Source organism: Periophthalmus magnuspinnatus, chromosome 8 (genome assembly GCF_009829125.3).
Source record: "Periophthalmus magnuspinnatus isolate fPerMag1 chromosome 8, fPerMag1.2.pri, whole genome shotgun sequence".
Classification (NCBI taxonomy): domain Eukaryota; kingdom Metazoa; phylum Chordata; class Actinopteri; order Gobiiformes; family Gobiidae; genus Periophthalmus; species Periophthalmus magnuspinnatus.
In genome coordinates this window covers 16315386-16334829 of record NC_047133.1, presented here as the reverse complement: position 1 = coordinate 16334829, position 19444 = coordinate 16315386, and the positions used below count along the sequence as shown (strand labels likewise).

The window sequence follows — 19444 nt, the reverse complement described above, 5'->3', positions numbered from 1 at the left end:
CTTTTGGCTGACTTTGGCGCCTTCGCTGCATTAACGCAAAAACAAAGATTGTATTATACTCACAAAATCCCGTGTTGGCTGTAACAACATAACAAACCCGGGTATGTAAATTGTTCTGGGCCCTAAACTGACCACAAGCCCAGTACAATGTTCTACAGTTGTGCAGGTCTGGCTTCAGGGCCCGGGACGGATGTGGTGTCTGTGTGTTTGTAGCTGACATATGAGGACATCCTGTAGGGGGCGATCACAAGTCCAAAACACACACTTTATTACAGGGAGAGGAATATGAGTGGAAAAGTGTGTTTGTGCTGTTGAAGTAAAGGTGCCCTGAGGTTGTAGGTTGGATCCTGGTAGGATCAGGCTCGTGGGCTCGTGGAAAGTGTCTGCAAATGTCTGAAATTAAAAGGAACAAGCAGAGGAAGCGTTTCGAAATCTGATTTGTTTTGTACACACCCATTTGTTAGTTTACTTCACGATACACATACATGCAGAACTCCCCCATCGTGACGTCACCGAAAAGTATCAGTTTAACGAGAGCCGTAACGAGGCTCCGGGAACCACAGAAGCTTGAGCCAGACCTCCGCCCAAAGGTGTGTGGGGATTAGCTGCTCCACAAAACCAGGACATAAAGCAGACGCCTCAAGTGACCATCTGCCAGACTCACAAGTGTCGTGAGAAAAAAAACATTACACAGCACATAATTTACAGTCACTCCACAGTTTAAAGCACACTGTATCAAGGAGCACTCTGTAACTTTTTCATTTTATGTTGTCATGGAGATGTGGAGCTTTGCCTAGACTGTTTAGAATCAAACCAAGACACACAGGGCGGTGGTGTCAGAGTGTTTGTCCACTGATCCATAGGTTGGCGGTGCAATTCCAGCTCCCACAGATGAATACTGTCGTTGTGTCCTTGGGCAAGACACCCCCCTCACCCCCAGTGTCTGTGTACACTGATGTATGAATATGTGTGTGAATGTGTGAGTGGTTCCTTGATATAAAGTGTGTTGAGTCTTGAAGGTGGAAATGTGCTGTATAAAAATGTGACCATTCTTACTGCCAGCGGGGTCGCCTCTCCAAAGATCTGACCAGTAACTTGGCTTGGAGAGGTCACGGGCTTGTGTCCATGGACCCCATTAAGTAGCTACTGAGCCTGAATCATTGTTAATAAACTATTTGTTTATTATGAAATAAGTCATGTTAAGGTTAATCAGTGTGTTTATAATGTGTGATGTATCATAATGTGTTTTAAAGCAGATTACATACAAAAAATAAAGCGAATGGACAACTGTCCCAGAGCGCCCCCTGTCCTTAGACCCACCTCCTGCAGGAACTGCTCACAAAAACCCAGTGGGAAAAGGACCAGGATCAAACCAGGACCAAACCAGGACCGAACCAGAACCAAACCAGGATTAAACCAGGGCCAAACCAGGACTAAACCAGGACCAAACCAGGACCAAACTAGGACCAAACCAGGACCAAACCAGGACCAAACCAGGACTAAACTAGGACTAAACTAGGACTAAACCAGGACCAAACCAGGACTAAACTAGGACTAAACCAGGACCAAACCAGGACCAAATCACGACAAACTCTCAGATGTTTTTATTCTAATCTGTTGTTGTTGTTTTGCCCTGTTTGGGGAATTGCATAATTCATTTCACTTGTACGTTTCAGTTTGTCGGCCATGGTTAGAGTCATTTCACTGTTTTGCATTTGATTGACAGATATTGAAAAGAGCAGAGCAGTGAACACAGAGCCGCCTGTTTCTCTTGTTGTGACAGATTTACATAGAAGATAAGAAGTGAATAAACACTTTATATGAGGCTTAAGTGTGTGAGGGCAGGAACACGACCAGCCAGACGTTTGGACACCCCCCCAAATACACAGTTTATTTTTACATTCTACATTTCATATACACACACAAGACATCAGATATATGAAGTAAGATATATGGAATTATGTAGTAAAGAACAAAAAGTCAAGTTTATTCCTAAAACACTAAGATATCCTCTCTAGTGTTAAATACCAGGGAGGAGAGGTGGGTCTAGTGTTAAATACCAGGGAGGAGAGGTGGGTCTAGTGTTAAATACCAGGGAGAAGAGGTGGGTCTAGTGTTAAATACCAGGGAGAAGAGGTGGGTCTAGTGTTAAATACCAGGGAGAAGAGGTGGGTCTAGTGTTAAATACCAGGGAGGAGAGGTGGGTCTAGTGTTAAATACCAGGGAGGAGAGGTGGGTCTAGTGTTAAATACCAGGGAGGAGAGGTGGGTTTTCACTGTAGGATGAGACTGACTGGGCTTCTGCAGTAAAGAAAAAAAAAATTAATAACTCTGCTCAATATTATTAAACTTTTCTCCTTTACTACATAATTGCATATATTTTACTTCATATATTTGATGTCTTCCATGTGTATAAATAAATAAATAAATACATTAAAAAACAATGAATAAGATGTGGGTGTGTCCAAACGTTCAACTCATCATGTACTTTATACTCTATAGTACACTGTAGTATTGTGTACTTTCTGAAGTCTTTTGCTAAGATCATTTTAACACATCTTTGTACACACTGTAACTTTAACAGTGGGCTGTCCTCCGCTCGTCTCTATGGAAATATTATTGTTTCTCTGGAATGTTCCACAGTGTGCTAATAAATCACTCTTCATCTATTCTGCTGTTTCACTAAAATAAGAAAAACTGCGAGCAGTGTGGCCTCTTTACAGAGCTGACCTGTAACTGACCTGTCTGTTAGAGATAGTTTAATGTCATACTGTGGAACATACCAGGCTTAGCAATAATATCTCCATGGAAACAAGTGGTGGACCCAGGTGCAGAGGTGGAGTCGAGTTTCAAACAGGTGTAAATGTAAAACACAGACATTACGTGGCTTTATTTTAGCCGCAAACATGTTTACCTGAGGTTACGATTCCCCTGTTTCCACAGTACGGTATAAGTCATATCTGTCTCCGTGGGGAATATTCCAAAGTGTGGCTTTAGTTCTCTATTTCCATGGAGTCATGCAAGTGACATGCCACCTCCAGAGGGTTCCAGTGTTGCTGTTAAAGTTGGTTCTGCTCAGGTGCATTAGTCCTGCTTTAGTGTCGCTTTAGACCTGGTTTGATCTTATTTTGTTCTGGTTTAGACTCAGGACCTGTTTTGTTACATGTTTTTAAAAAGCCAATATTCCCATGAAAACTACTTTTTACAATCTACGAGCGTTTCTTAGACTGTTCAATTCTCAAACATCCATTTCAAACATAAAATGAATTTGTCATTCTCCTCTTTAAATGTGTGTTACGTCATTGACTCATAAAGCTCCATTTACACTGTAGTAAACAGCTCAGTCACAGAATAAACACGAGTAAATGAGAAACTAACGCAGACCCTCCTCAAGCTGCTCCCTGGAGAAAACAGCTTCTTAAGGGGTCGTGCTGCTCATGTTTGCCCACACACCCGCCTCTGTGTCCGGGTACAAACACACAGTTGTCCCCTGAAAACCTCCAGATCGACCTGAATCATGCCAAGACAAACAGAGCAGCAGACATGCCAACGACATGTCTGTGTGCTGGACAGTCATGTGCGTGATATGTAATGAAACTGAGAAACTGAGGGTTGTCAGGTAAGAGGTTCAGATTTCTGTACTTTTCAATGAATTTTGTATGTGTTTTGTAACAGCAAAACTAGGAACCAAGCAACAAAAGCAAATCTAAACTAGGACTAAACCTGGATCATAGACTGTTTATATAAATGGACATAGCTAACCTGCAAGCCGCCGCTAGAAGAGATCATGGGTGTGCTTTCAACTCCATCGACTCTGGCTCCAATTCACTTTCTGTGTAAAAACTGTGTCCCCTCTCTCTGTAACTGCTGCTGTCAGACTCATCATTTTGGTCTTAAATGTTCGTATTAACCCGCTCTACATGATCCTGCAGGTTTTATTTCACTATTGTGTCTGTAAATCAAGATATGAACATTAATAACAGACAAATCAGACGTCTTCTTTCCCCGAGGTTCCACTAGTGTTAGCAACAGGTTTGATTGACAGCGTTGCTAAGCTTTTTTCCCCATTTCAGTTCTAGTGCGGCTAGTTTTTAGACCGAGACAATCACAAGATCTTGGATTAAAAGTTCTTCTCCTCTTCTTCTCTTCCTCCTCTCTCTCCCTCTCTTCCTCCTCTCTCTCCCTCTCTTCCTCCTCTCTCTCCCTCTCTCCTCCTCTCCTCTTTCTCTCCCTCTTCCGCCTCCCTCTCAAATGTTCGTATTAACCCGCTATACATGACCCGCGTGTTTAATAACAAACAATCAGGCGCCTGAAGGTTGCTGCTGCTAGCGTTAGCAACAGGTTTGATTGACAGTGTTGCTAAGTGCCCGGGCGGGAAGGGGTGTAACCTTCAACAGCCTTACTCCTAATTGGCTCTTTGGTTGCTATGATACTCGTGGTCAGAATTCCAGATATGTAACTCGGCTCCAAATCGGTCGAACACTGGGGGTGACGTCACACTTAGTCCACTTCTTCACACAGAATGGACAAAAACCGTGCAGGGTGTTTTGCCGGAGCCGAGGTCAGATAGCGTAGGTAACATTTGTGTGTGTGCGTCCGAACATAAACAAACATGTCCACGCTCGATCAGATTACGAGGGTTTGACCACAGCTTGTTTCTGCTTTGGCAACATATGAACCTGTGTTGTGACGCAGTCGTGTTTTGAGGACACAAGGAACCTTATAGTTACACTGAAAACCCAGGGGCCAGTGAGTGCAAGCTACTTTGGGGACGTCACATTCAAACGCAAAAAAAGTGAATACAGGTTTTGTGAGTCCTGTCACGTCCACTCATCTGGAAAAAAGAAAAACATTTCCAATGTGGTTTTTAATATACAGAGACGGCTGTTTACTCTGTATACAGTCAGGGTCAGGGCGCTTCATGAGAGCGCAGTTTGAACACGACCAGGTGAAGGTTTGGACGCACCCTCTCGTTCACTGTTGTTTTACCTTATGTTTTATACTTTGTAAAGTTTACATACACGCATAAGGGTTCAATTTGGGTATTTTTATGTCCGCAAGCTGTAAACACACCCACGGTCACTTCCTGTTTGGACGCGGACGCTAGCAGGTTAGCTATGTCCGTCTATAAACATAGTCTTCCCTTAGCCCTCCTCCCGATGGGACATGAACATCTCCCCAGGGAGGCGTCCTGGAGGCATCAAGAGCAGATGCCCGAGCCTCAGCTGCTCCTCTCTACATGGAGGAGCAGCGGCTCTACTCCGAGTTCCTCCCATGTTACTGAGCTCCTCCCCCTCTCTCTAAGGGAGCACCCGCCACCCTGCGGAGGAAACTCACTTAAACACAAGTATCTGCCATTTTGTTCTTTCATCCAGTACCCAAACATCATGACCACAGGTCAGGGTAGGACCAGAGATCTAAACCAGGACTGAACCAGAACTAAACCAGAACTGAACCAGGACTAAACCAGGACTGAACCAGAAATAAACCAGGACTGAACCAGAACTAAACCAGAACTGAACCAGGACTAAACCAGGACTGAACCAGAACTAAACCAGAACTGAACCAGGACTAAACCAGAACTAAACCAGGACTGAACCGGGACTGAACCGGGACTGAACCAGAACTAAACCAGAACTGAACCAGGACTAAACCAGAACTAAACCAGGACTGAACCAGGACTGAACCAGGACTAAACCAGAACTAAACCAGGACTGAACCAGGACTAAACCAGAACTAAACCAGGACTGAACCGGGACTGAACCGGGACTGAACCAGAACTAAACCAGAACTAAACCAGGACTAAACCAGGACTAAACCAGGACTGAGCCAGGACTGAACCAGGACTAAACCAGAACTAAACCAGAACTGAACCAGGACTAAACCAGGACTAAACCAGGACTGAACCAGGACTAAACCAGAACTAAACCAGGACTAAACCAGGACTAAACCAGGACTAAACCAGGACTGAACCAGGACTAAACCAGGACTGAACCAGGACTAAACCAGGACTAAACCAGGACTAAACCAGGACTAAACCAGGACTAAACCAGACCTAAACCGGCACTAAATCGGGACCATAGGTGAGTGTAGGAATGTAGATTTACTGGTAAATTAATTCCATTTTTGAAAAGCAAAATAACCAAAAACATTTTCTCATTTTTTAGACAGAGACAATCATGAGATCTTGGATTAAAAGTTTCCAGTAAAGTCCCATAGTGCGTCTTTGTAATTTCGTTGCCTTGTTTGTATGTACCTGTTCCACACATACTTGGTTTGAAATGTGAATGAATTTTACAGTCTCATGATAAAAATATATCTAAAAATTCCACTAATCCCGTGTCTTTGTATAAGAGCAGATGGCACTGACCTGTCGAGGTGTTTTCATTCAGACCAGAGCAGGTTTTTTGTTCATTTGTTTTCTGGAGACTCTAACTAATAAACAGGAATGTGCATCGGGCCTTGTTAATCTGTCTGGTTCTGACTCATTGTAAACACAGAGGAGCATTTCCATTTTAGACCAGAGACAGAACTGAGAAATATGTTTGTACACGTCAAAACTACTGGCCTAGTTTTATACAGAATAAGACACAGCATTTTAGTGTGTCCAGGTTTTATTTAAAAGTCCTGTATTATGCAAAAGTGACTCTTGTAGCTTTAAGTCATGTTCTAATGCTGTTTCCTCCTGAAAAACAGACCTGGAGTTGTGTTTTGTTATTAGTCTGTCTTCATGTCCAAAGCTCAAAATGCTCTGTTCCACTTTGTGATGTCATGAAGTGGTAGTTTTCAACGGTTTAACACCTCTTTTTACCTTTAGTTCAGTAGAGATCGGCAATTCCAGGACTGAAACGATCCAAATGATTGTAGTGAAGGTGTATGGAGTTTAAAAACACAGTGGAGCCACATGATGACATCGCAAGGTGGAACGGAGCATTTTGAACTTTGGAGATGTAGACAGACAGAGTGTTTTCAGTCTGACAGAAGAACTCATTCTAAATATGCAGGGTTTGTGTGTTAAACATGTGTGAATGAAACAAAAAACACAACTCCAGGTCCGTTTGTGACGAGAATAGTGTAATATGGACCCTTTAAAGTTGCACTATGGAACTTTCACCTGCTTGTCTCCATGGAGATGTTATTGTTTTTCTCTTCTGCAGCCATCACATTAAACTTTCTTCCATTTATTTATTTCATATACTGCGATATTTTTGACCCTGTGTCTTTGCTTTTACTTAATTAACAAAATGGAGAACGTCTTCACCTCTGGACTAGAGTCAAAAGGTTTACTCAGGAGTACTGTTACTCCAATAAAAGTATTACTGGAGTAGGAGTAAAGGTATGCAGGTAGAAAAGTACTGTTCTATAGTGAACACCTCTGCTCATCGTGTTGTTTCTGCTCTTAATGAGTCGACCTGCTCCATCAGTTATAATGTGACTGGGCCATGTGCTGCTCTGGTTAAAAATGCATGAGCTCTGTGTGGATTCTCTTATTTATTTATGCCATAGTCTGAGTGTGTGTGTGTGTGTGCGTGTCTGCGTGTCTTGTCTGATTTGTGTGTTTCTGTGTGTTTTTGTGTATTTGTGTGTGTATTTTTTGTGTGTATGTGTTTGCGTCTCATCTGATTCTTGTGTTGGTGTGTGTGTTTGTGTCTCGTTTGATTCGTGTGCGCATGTATTTTTGTGTTTGTGTTTGTATGCGTATCTCATCTTATTCCTGTGTTTTGTGCGTGTGTATATTTAATCTGATTTGTGTTTGTATGTTTGTGTATTTCATCTTATTCTTATGTGTTTTGTGTTTGTGCGTTTGTGTGTGTATCTCATCTTATTTCTGTGTTTTGTGTGTATTTGTGTTTGTGTGTCTCATCTTATTCTTATGTGGTTTGTGTTTGTTTGTGTGTCTGTGTGTGTATCTCATCTTATTCTTATGTGTTTTGTGTTTGTTTGTGTGTCTGTGTTTGTGTGTGTATCTCGTCTTATTCTTATGTGTTTTGTGTTTGTTTGTGTGTCTGTGTGTGTATCTCATCTTATTCTTATGTGTTTTGTGTTTGTTTGTGTGTCTGTGTATCTCATCTTATTCTTATGTGTTTTGTGTTTGTTTGTGTGTCTGTGTTTGTGTCTGTGTATCTCATCTTATTCTTATGTGTTTTGTGTTTGTTTGTGTGTCTGTGTTTGTGTGTGTATCTCGTCTTATTCTTATGTGTTTTGTGTTTGTTTGTGTGTCTGTGTGTGTATCTCATCTTATTCTTATGTGTTTTGTGTTTGTTTGTGTGTCTGTGTTTGTGTCTGTGTATCTCATCTTATTCTTATGTGTTTTGTGTTTGTTTGTGTGTCTGTGTTTGTGTGTGTATCTCGTCTTATTCTTATGTGTTTTGTGTTTGTTTGTGTGTCTGTGTGTGTATCTCATCTTATTCTTATGTGTTTTGTGTTTGTTTGTGTGTCTGTGTATCTCATCTTATTCTTATGTGTTTTGTGTTTGTTTGTGTGTCTGTGTTTGTGTGTGTGTCTATCATCTTATTCTTATGTGTTTTGTGTTTGTTTGTGTGTCTGTGTTTGTGTATGTATCTCATTTTATTCCGGTGTTTTCTGTGTATCCGTGTTTTTGTGTGTGTCTATCATCTTATTCTCATGTGTTTTCTGTTTGTTTGTGTGTCTGTGTATCTCATCTTATTCCTGTATTTTGTATGTGTTTGTGTGTGTTTATCTCATTCTATTCTAATGTGTGTTATGTTTTGTTCAGATCCGACGCAGGAGGCCCACACCCGCCACACTGTTCAGAGTCGCTGACCAGGCCTCTCCAGACGATGACCCGTCCAGCCATCAGGTGAAGGTGAGGTCACGTTTCTATTGTCTCTTGTGTGTGTATGTGTGTTTGTGTGTGTGTTTGTGTGTGTTTCAGACTTGTGCTCGTGGTGGTTTTGTGAGTCATTCTGATTCAGACATTAGATCATGTCATTAAACACATTTATAAAGTCATATTTACACAGTTAGATTCCTGTTTTTACGTCAGCCACATAAGTTACGTAAAAATATGTAAGAGTCACATTTATATACAGCGCTTTTCCACCACGGGATTTCAACCACCAACCTTCGGATCAATGGGCAAACGCTCTACCCACTGAGCCACTCTTCAATTCAATTCAATTCAATTCATTTATTTTTGTAACGCCCAAAATCACAACAACAGTTGTCTCGAAGGGCGTTCATGTTTTGGTTGATGGGGGAAACCGGAGTACCCGGAGGAAACCCATCCAGACACGGGGAGAAACATGAAAAAACTCCACACAGAAAGGCCTGGTGACCCGGGGATCGAACCAACCTTCTTGCTGTGAGACATGAGTGAGGCACTCAGTCACCGTGCCGCCAAGACACAAAAAACAAAACAACAGGAAGAATCAGACACAACAAGAAAAATCAGACACAACAGGAAAAATCAGACACAACAGGAAAAATCAGACAACATAAGAAATCGGCCAGGAGACCAGACGAGGAGGAGGAGAGCCGGGCGAGGAGGAGGAGAGCCAGGCAAGGAGGAGGTCCAACTGTCATCGGGGCATCTGAAAGAGATACACTCCACAGGGGGAGTGGGACAGGGGACAACATGTGAATAGCATTGCTGATGAGAAAATAGGGCAAAGTAGAGGATAGTGCTCAGGTTGCCATACTTCCCCCAGCTAGTTACTCCTAGTTACTCTTGCCCATAACACTGCGGAATGTAAAAGAAGGGAATTGCTATGGTTTTAAATGAGCCATGATCGCCTTTGTGTGTCTACTGAAGCTCTAATGGATGCATACTGTTGTGTCCTTGGGCAAGACACTCGATGTACTCTACACATAAAGTTTATTCGATTAATCGGTCGATGGCGTCAAAAAATGTTATTAGCCGACTTAATATGTCATTATATTTTAAGGATTTATATGGGACGACAGCAGCAACACAAAGAAAAGTTGGGCTGAAAATTTGGAAGTGAATCTGAAGGTTTCCGGTTCGAATCCCGCTCTCAACATAAACATCGCTGGTTGAGTCGTTGTGTCCTTGGGCAAGACACTTAACCCACCTTGCACCCAGTGTCTTTGTAATGCGCTTTGAGCTGTGAAAGTGGAAAAGCGCTGTATAAAAATGTGACCACCACTCTGGCTATTTTCATATAAATACACAGTTTCACAGTACTTTTCTGTTACATAGTTGTTTTTGCATGAACTCCCCCTGCAGGTGAAGTCTTGTAAGTGTAGTTTTGGTCAGATAACGCGCCTGATCACATACATATTTAACAGCTTTGAGCACTTTAGTCAAATCCAGCTCTAATCAAGTATCTTGCATATATAACTTGACATGGTAGCGCCCCCTGTCTCATGAGATGGGTAAGTTCTACGATATAATGAAGCAGATTCCCAGGGCCTGGCAAAGCAAAAATCTGACGTACACCCCTCTAGAAAAGTTACACAGTACAGCTTTAACACTGTAGACATAGAACCCTTGACAGAAACTGAATTTTTTAATACTCCTTTATTTTTAAATAAAAGGATTTTCATTTTGACATGTTTTGTTCTGTCCCTGGCACATAGTATTGTTTCATCTACAGATATATTTAAAGTACACAAAGATACTTTTACTGGGAAAACAGCTGATTCATTCCCTCTGATATCTGAGCGTGACGTATCGCTCTTGCTGGCATAACTTTTTGTTTTTACTCACATTCTTGGGACATTCTGCACCAGTCTAGATCCCCAGCAGATAAAAACTATTTCCACCGTGTCTAGGAGCTCATGGCTAAAGGCGTTTAATGCTAGCACATATTTTGTTTGACAAGATGAAGCTTATTTAGGGCATGTAATCTTTTATTGGGGTGTAACAGTAACAGAAATACTGTTGGGTGTCACAGTTATTAAAGCTCTGCTTACATTCATTGCTATGCTAATCGGCCTCACACAGATTGATATGTGTCATTCAAAGTACCCGGCCAACGAAGGGTGCTCCTCCGTGTAGCCTCCATCGACCGCATAGGCCGTGCCGAAATGGAACAAGCCTACACCATGGAGCGTACATCAGCCGCTGTGTGTGCGCATATGTTATGTCGCTTACGTTATGTCACCTAGCAACCTAAATGTGTAAAATGGATACTGAAATAATTACAGTTTTATTTTTAGTTCTTTATTATTTCATTGAAGAAGAGTCAAGGTGTTGTCGTCGTTTTTTTCCCAATTGTAGCTACTTCATAACTTTATGAAACTATGCCTGGTTTCTCCTGTGTAAGAAGTCACACCACGGAGCATGATGGGATATAGCAGTGTGCGAAGTGTGCTCGGATGCACGCTTCGTTCATGGCTGATCTCCATGGAAACGTAGGTCGCATTTGTCTGCCACATTCTTGGGGTGCATGAAATGGGATAGGCCTTGTCGCGGCGGAAGTGACGCATTGAAGTGCCCTTCAAATGCAGCCGGCGAAGTGTGCAACTGTCAAACTAGGACACGGCCGTTATCAACCTCGATCTCAATGAAAGTGAATCTGATTGGTCGAAGCATCACAACAGCTGAACAACACAAAAAATCTAACTTTTGTTAGATCCAGCTGAGAGGGGAGCTCAGACGTCTTCCCTGTGTGGTACGTACGACGCTAAAATCTGCTGAAGTTTGTGCGTCGTTGTCACCGTGTTTGTTTTGGTTCTGGAGGCCACCTGTCGGGCCCAAACACACCAGTGGGGGCACGCCAAGATGGGCTCTCGTGAGCACTTTTAACAATTATCAGATGTAATTTCATGGCTTCAACAATTTACTATAAAATGTCCGCCGAGGTCCCTGGGGAGTGCACACATCACCATAGTTCCCCTTCTTTCTCTTAGCATGTTTTCATATTTGTGTATTATTTCTTTGTGTCTTTGTGTGTTTGCTTTTTTCAGTGGGTGGTTGGAGAAAACGGTATCCTCAAACCCAAACGCATCAATCAGAACGTGTACCAGCCTCCGTCACTCAAAGGTCAGTGTTTAAATGGGTTTAGTGTCGTTCTGTCGGGTCGGCTCTACCTGTGCTTTGCTGCTGTTTTTCTCTTCCTGCAAAACATAAAATAATAAACTGATTGATCCCAAAAAAAAATATTGTTCCAGCTTTCAGATATTGAATGAGAAGTTGGTGTCACAGACTGTGTAAAGACGTGTACTAAGTGAGTGTGACGGCTCCAGTCAAATGAAGCTAATCGAGGTTAGCAGTTATAGCAGCAATGTGGTAAATCTATTAAAACAACAAAAAAACACAAACTGAAGTATTCTACATATAACAAATGATTCTGTAGTCTTTATTTTAATGGAGCCGGAAGCGCGCCCATGATCACTTCCTGTTTGGAACGCGGCGGCTAACAGGTTAGCTATGTCCATATATATACAGTCTATGGTCGATATAGTGATTATCGTGAAGGGGCTCGGCCGTATAACAGATGTGACACAGTGAGTTTATGAAGCTCTGGCTGATCCTGGATTAGCAGAAGTACACACAATAGAAACACATGAGGCCAGTCAAGACATGGGGTCATCAGCTGCACGACACTTCCCCTCGGAGCTGCTTTTAAAGAAGAGTTGGGGATTTGTAGAACGATATTCTGCAAATTTTGTTCCTTTTGTAAAAATCTGACTTCAGACGTGACTCAACCCAATAGGCGCTGTTTGGAATTGTGTAAGTGATAAATGGATCATGGGGCAGGGGGATGTGTAACGTGTCAGAGTGACCCAGAAGAGCTGCTGAAGAAAAAAATATTGCACAAAGAAAAGAGGAGAGAGACACTGTGAGGGAACCCACAGGGACGTATATCGAGATGATGTTGTTTAAAAACTTGATTGAAAATGCTCTGGCAACCTCAAACTGTCAAATCAAAACAAACTCCCTTTACAAATTTGCTTCTTTTGTTATTTTGACAGTTCATTCTGCAACAATAGACTGTATGTATAGATGGTCATAGCTAAAGAGCTAGCCACATCATTCCAAACAGGAAGTGATCATGGGAGTGCTCCCAGCTCCATCGACTCTGGCTCCAATTCACTTTACGCTGAAAAACTGTGTCCCCTCTCTCTGTAACTGCTGCTGTCAGACTTGTCATTTTGGTCTTAAATGTTCGTATTAACCCGCTCTACATGATCCTGTTTTTTTATTTCACTATTGTGTCTGTAAATCAAGATATAAACATTAATAACAGACAAATCAGGCGACTTCTTTCCTCGACGTCCCTCCTGCTAGCGTTAGCAACAGGTTTGATTGACAGCGTTGCCAAGCGCCCGCTCCCTGATAAACCAGCGCTGTGGGTGGGAAGGGGCGTTACCTTCAACATCTTCACTTCTGATTTGTTCTTTGGTTGCTATGATACTCGTGATCGAAATTCCAAATATGGAACTCTGCTCCAAATTGGCCGCTATAACTGCTCTAGCCTTGATGAGTCTGTACAACCTATCTCTGTCTCAAAGCTAACATTCCCTTTTATTAAAATCAGAAAACATAAAATCAAACTATTTAAAGTCTAATTAATTAAAATGAAACCTACATAATTATTTGCATATGTAGAATACTTCAGTTTCTGGTGTTGTTTTAATATTTATTATGCTTTAACACTAGCATTAATGTTAGCATTTAGACACAAACATGTCTCTTTCTAAATACGTAAGTGTATTTTATTTATGTAGTGTTTAACATCAGTGACATCCACCTGCAGCTCCCTGTCCACTGTTAAATATTTATTCATTTTATCGTGACTCTTCAAACACCTCAAAGATAAAACTGGACAAGAAGTAGTGACGCAAACAGTATGCATTTTATAAGAGAATCTGAAGTCTCAAATGCTGTACGCACAGTTATCTGATCTTAAAATGTTGAAATTTAAATATTTATAATTAGTGCAGTTCCTCAGTACAGTTCTATATTTAGACTGTTTCCCCAAATGCCCAGAGTCCAGTGAGACTGAGGTCGCACTTTGTCCTCCACATCTGGAACACAACAACGTCATCAAAACTAATAATAAAACAAGAACAAAAGCACCAGAGCTAAAGGTGCATTATGGGACTTTTCTGGTGGGGTGACTTTTCTGCTTGTTTTCATGGAGATGTCATTGCACAATACTGCATTTCACTTATCTATCATCTTTTGTTCAAATATGAGTGTCTTTTATGGCTTTAAAAATGCCTTGATACATTTATTCTCACCGGGAGCAGGGTGTCCTCTCCATAGATCTGACTAGAAAGACCCTGCTCCAGAGAAAGGGCTAAACAGACCCCAAACTTCACTCATAGTCCCTCGTTCCCTCGTCTGCAAAAAGACTTGTACTAAAAGGAACAGTTGCTATAGTTGAGTCAGGATAAATGAGTAAAAGGAAGAGTGGTGTTTGGGTAGTCCAGGTCACTGCCCACCAAGTAGTAATAATAATAATAATGATGATGATGATGATGATGATGATGATGATGATGATGATGATGATGATGATGATGATGATGATGATGATGATGATGATGATGATGATGATGATGATGATGATGATGATGATGATAGGGTCTGGTAGGGTGGTCTGGTAAGGCCCAGTCCTCACACGGGGAGCAGCAGAAGGCCCTGTCTTCCCTGGTCTGTGTACAGACAGGAGATGGAGAATAGGTTGAGTGAATCAAACAAAAGTCTTTTCTCTTTAAAACGTCTAACCCTGTGGTTTAGATCTGGGCTCCAAATTTACCTCTATAACTGCTCTAGCCTCGATGAGCTTCTGGAGCCGAACGCTGTGGGTGACGTCACACTCACTCAGTCCACTTCTTTCAAATCCTTGCTTCTTGCTTCTTGCTCAACTCATGTGTCTGCTGCATGTTCTGTGGCCTCTGCCTGGTGGTGTAGCTGGTAATGGCGTCTGTATTGTCTGTAAATATATTATACAGGTTGTTTTCACATTTTACATGCACATAACTGACACTCATGTTTCAGTTCAGTTAGTTTTAAAAGTCCTGTATCACACAAATTGGCTCCTGTGAGCTTTAATCCATGTTCTAATGCTGTTATCTCCTCAAAAACAGACCTGGAGTTGTGTTTTGTTTCATTCACACATGTTTGAGTTACACTTTATTATTAGTCTGTCTACATCTCCAAAGCTCAGAATGCTCTGTTCCACCTTGTGATGTCATGAAGTGGTAGTTTTCAAGTTAACATCTCATTTTACCTTTTAGTTCAGTAGAGATTGGCAACTCCAGGACTGAAATGATCCAAATGATTCTAGTGAAGGTGTGTGGAGTTTAAAAACACAGTGGAGCACTTCTTGTATTACTACATGATGACATCACAAGGTGGAACTGAGAACTCAGCCTCAGCACAAGGTTACAGTTACAGTCAAATCAAGACTTAAATTGCCTTATACAGCATAGACTGCTAACCTGCTAGCCGCCGTGTTCCAAACAGGAAGTGATCATGGGCGCACTTCCGGCTCCACTGACATAAAAACCCCAGGATCATGTAGAGCGGGTTAATACGAACATTTAAGACCAAAATGACGAGTCTGAGAGCAGCAGTTACAGAGAGAGGACACAGTTTTTACACAGAAACTGAATTGGAGCCAGAGTCGATGGAGCCAGAAATGCGGGCATGATCACTTCCTGTTTGGAGCGCGGCAGCTAGCGGGTTAGCTATGTCCATATGTATAAACAGTGTATAAATCAGGACTGTGGTTGGACTGTCTCAAGTTCTCTGCTTTAATGTTTTGCCTCGTTCTTATTCTCACACTGTGTAAAACCCAGTGAAAACAGCCTGTATAACACACAGTGAAGCCAGTGGTCCTCACCTCACCTCCCTCTGTGTTGTTCTGTGTGTTGTGTGTTGTTCTGTGTGTTGTTCTGTGTGTTGTTGTTGTGTGCGTCTCTCTCCTTCTGTATGTCCCTGTAGCTGTGCAGAAGATGGCAGAGGCCCACATGCAGCACCTCGGGGTGTACACGGCTCTTGAGGACCCGTGTGAGGACGAGGAGGAGGAGCAGGACTGGCAGGACTGGCAGGGCGAAGACGGTGAGGTCCAAATGTCTCAGCGGCAAAAAACGAGATCAGCAACACGACCAGAAATACTTAAAATACATTATAATCTGAATTTGATTGGGCGAAGTCGACAGATCAAACTTAGGTTAAATCCAGTTGACAGAAAATTACAGAGCCTCCTTCTGGACGTTCTAGTTTATAGTTCTAAAGACATGCCCCAAGTTCATCCGTCAGCATTACCATGTTTGTTTTGGTTTGTTTGGACAAACCACAACGCTGCTCTGCGATTGGTCCAATCTTTGACCGGCTGCTGGTCAGGTCCAATCGCAGCAGACGTCGATGTGCAGGTTGTTTTTACCAGTCACAGTGTTTTAGCTCATCGTTTTAATATGTCATTTACAGAGTTTCCTACAGTAAGAGTAGAGAAACACTCAAGTAAAGTAAACGTATCACATGAATATATCTACTTGAGTAAAAATATTAAAGTACCCATTTAAAAATGTACAAAGTAAAAAGTAAAAGTATTTTGCGCACATTTTGGGGTCTTATAGGGCTTCAAATATAGTGATTGTAGTGTAGTACAGATACTGCTCTCAAATGTACCGAAGTAAAAGTAAAAAGTACACACTGTAAAATGTACTTAAGTAAAGTACAGATACCTCAATGCATACTTATACGACGGAGTATAAGGGTCAGTTAAATAAAATTAATTATGCAGGCGCTACGAGAATAAAGTCATAGCATTTCGACATTAAAGACGTAATATTGCGAGAATAAAGTTGTATTTTTATGAGAATATAGTTGTATTTTTATGAGAATATAGGCTGCTGTGCGTGAATGAGTGACCAGTGCGTTATGAAGAATTTGGAGCATTTTGTTCAGATATATATACATAATCTGTTTGGTTCCTCTGACTAAACAAACTCAAATGCTTGCAGTGTCCCTTCAAAGTACTTATACTGATGATAGTGTGGTGATGGTGGGCTAAAAGACACAGTATTTTATCGTGCGTAAACCCCAGTTGAATGTTTTTAATGTTCTGAACAAAATGCTCCAAATTCTCCATAACGCATAATGCACTGGTCACTCATTCACGCACAGCAGCCTATACTCATAAAAATACGACTTTATTCTCATAATATTATGACTTTTTTCTCTTAATATTACAACTTTTTTCTTGTAATATTATGACTTTTTTCTCGTAATATTACGACTTTTTCTGGCTTCGACTTTATTCTCGTAAAATTACACAACAACAGCATTCATTTGTGTGTGGGAGCTGGAATTGCACCGCCAACCTTTGGATCAGTGGACGCACACTCTACCAACTGAGCCACTGTCGCTCAAGTGAATGAAAACCAAGCAGATGGCTCATGCTTGGACTGAGCTAATCCTCTGGTTCTTGGTTTCTTATCTTTGCATAACGCAGGAAATAAACCGCTCCCAGTTATGTTATACACATTATATACTAGTGCGGCATATGCGTTTTAACTGTACCACTGAGCCACACAGGGATGCTTTCATGATTTCACAGCATTACATAATCCCCGTAATAGATTCAAATGGATTCATAGCCTGTTGTCATTTACATTCTGTGACAATGATGTAAATTACAGATGCTAATGGCCCAGTCGTGTTCTACAAAACAACAGATTACAGCGAGTGACACTTACGCCGCCGTGTGTGGAGTCACCGTGGAAACAATAGGACAATAACACGAGCAAAGGTTGTCCACATGACATCATAATATTACCAAACTTTAGAAAGAGTGACATTATTAGAGAGTCAATAGTGAGTAATGACATTCTCTCAAAGTCAAAACACTGAAGCCAAAATGTGACAGAGCTGCTGCAGTTTAAGGACAAATGTAAAAGTCTGTAACTCTGGGAAATATTTAGTTTGACTGACTTTAAAACAAGAAAAACAAGCCAACGATAGTAAAGAAAGACCAGATTTGCAATACCACAAATGTGGACACAGCAGGTTGATTTACAGAGACAATAACCGCAACGCTGTCAATCTGCTGCTGTCAGACTTGTCTTTTGGTCTTAAATGTTCGTATTAACCCGCTCTACATGATCCTGTTTTTATATTTCACTATTGTGTCTGTAAATCAAGATATGAACATTAATAACATACAAATCAGACTTTCCCTGAGGTCACTTCATGGCTCCCAACAGCTTTAGCAACAGGTGTGATTGACAGCGTTGCGGCCGGGAAGGGCTGTTAACTTTAACAGCCTCGCTCTGGATTGGTTCATTGGTTGCTATGATACTCACAGTCAGAATTCCAAATATGTAACTCTGCTCCAAATTGGCCTCGGTAACTGCTCTAGCCTCGATGAGCTTCTTTACACAGTCTATGATTTTACTACATCTACTGAAGGCTGTGTAACACTATTTTGTTTTTATGTGATATAAAAATGACAGGCTCCTAATCTAATCTTTCGTTGATTTTGGTTAAATCAGGCGATACAAATCAGAACCACATGTCCTTCCAAATATGAGATGGAAACAGACTCGTCAAAAGTGCAGCAGACATAATGGATGTGTTCAGCGGGCCAGTTTAGTGATGGGTTTTAGTCAAGGGTTTGAAAGCTGCAGCTTCCTCAGGACAACCTTTGACAACTCTGGATGACTCTTGATGATCTCAACTCTGGATTACACTGGAAGAATGCTTCACTTTAAAAAAACAGTGTTGTGTAATAGAAAACCTTCTATTAGACCATAAAATGTTTTTACTCGTTTTAAGGCGATAGTCAATGCCCAGACTATGGAACAGCGCCCTCTGCCTGTCAGACCCTCTCAGTCTTTAACAAAGTTTAAGTTCTCGGAGTAGAGCCGCTGCTCCTCCACGTCAAGAGGAGCAGCTGAGGTGGCCCTGGACGCCTCCCTGGGGAGGTGCATGTCCCACTGGAAGGAGAAATAAACCTGAATTGCCATATTAAAGATGTAAAGATGTAACTTTTCTGAGGAGGGTTCACCGTCTAATTGTCTCCGTGGAGATGTTATTGCTTTGCATGGAATGTCCCAGAGCATGGCATTACTACTGTTATTATTATAATGTCTTTTACGGTGCTTTTGAGCAATTAAAACACCTGCAGTTAAACAAATGCACATTAGATATGTTTTAATGCCGTACTGTGGAATGTTCCAGGTTAACATCTCAATGAAGACAAGTAGGGGGCAGAACCTCCTCCAGAAAAGTTCCACAGTGTGCCTTTAACATTCTAACATACTGTAATGGTCTAATATTTTAATGTTTAGCTCCGAGTTGTCACGTTTTGTTGGTTTTCTAGCTGTTTATGTGCTGCTATTTGCTTTTGTATGACACTTTGTTGCCGTGCCGACGTGTTTATGTCAAGGTTCCATTCACTTTGGAAACTGGCTCAGCAGAGCTGAGACGGCTGCTGTTTTGTTGTTGTTTTTGGCGTTGGATAGGGCCCACAGCAGCCCGTGTGTTCAGGAAATAAACAACC

General features: G+C 41.6%; 1 protein-coding gene across 2 annotated transcripts in view; it reads left to right on the top strand.

Annotated features, from left to right (window-relative positions):
• Nucleotides 1–19444, top strand: part of ppp1r1b (protein phosphatase 1, regulatory (inhibitor) subunit 1B) — a 58148-nt gene that overhangs the window by 33441 nt on the left and 5263 nt on the right. Inside the window, exons 2-4 of one of the 2 annotated variants that reach the window (XM_033970972.2) lie at nucleotides 8737–8826; nucleotides 11895–11970; nucleotides 15883–15999. In XM_033970972.2, the coding sequence (XP_033826863.1) occupies nucleotides 8737–8826; nucleotides 11895–11970; nucleotides 15883–15999 (283 nt within the window). The remainder of the gene's footprint in view (nucleotides 1–8736; nucleotides 8827–11894; nucleotides 11971–15882; nucleotides 16000–19444) is intronic. The other variant, XM_033970973.2, reaches the window with a different exon arrangement.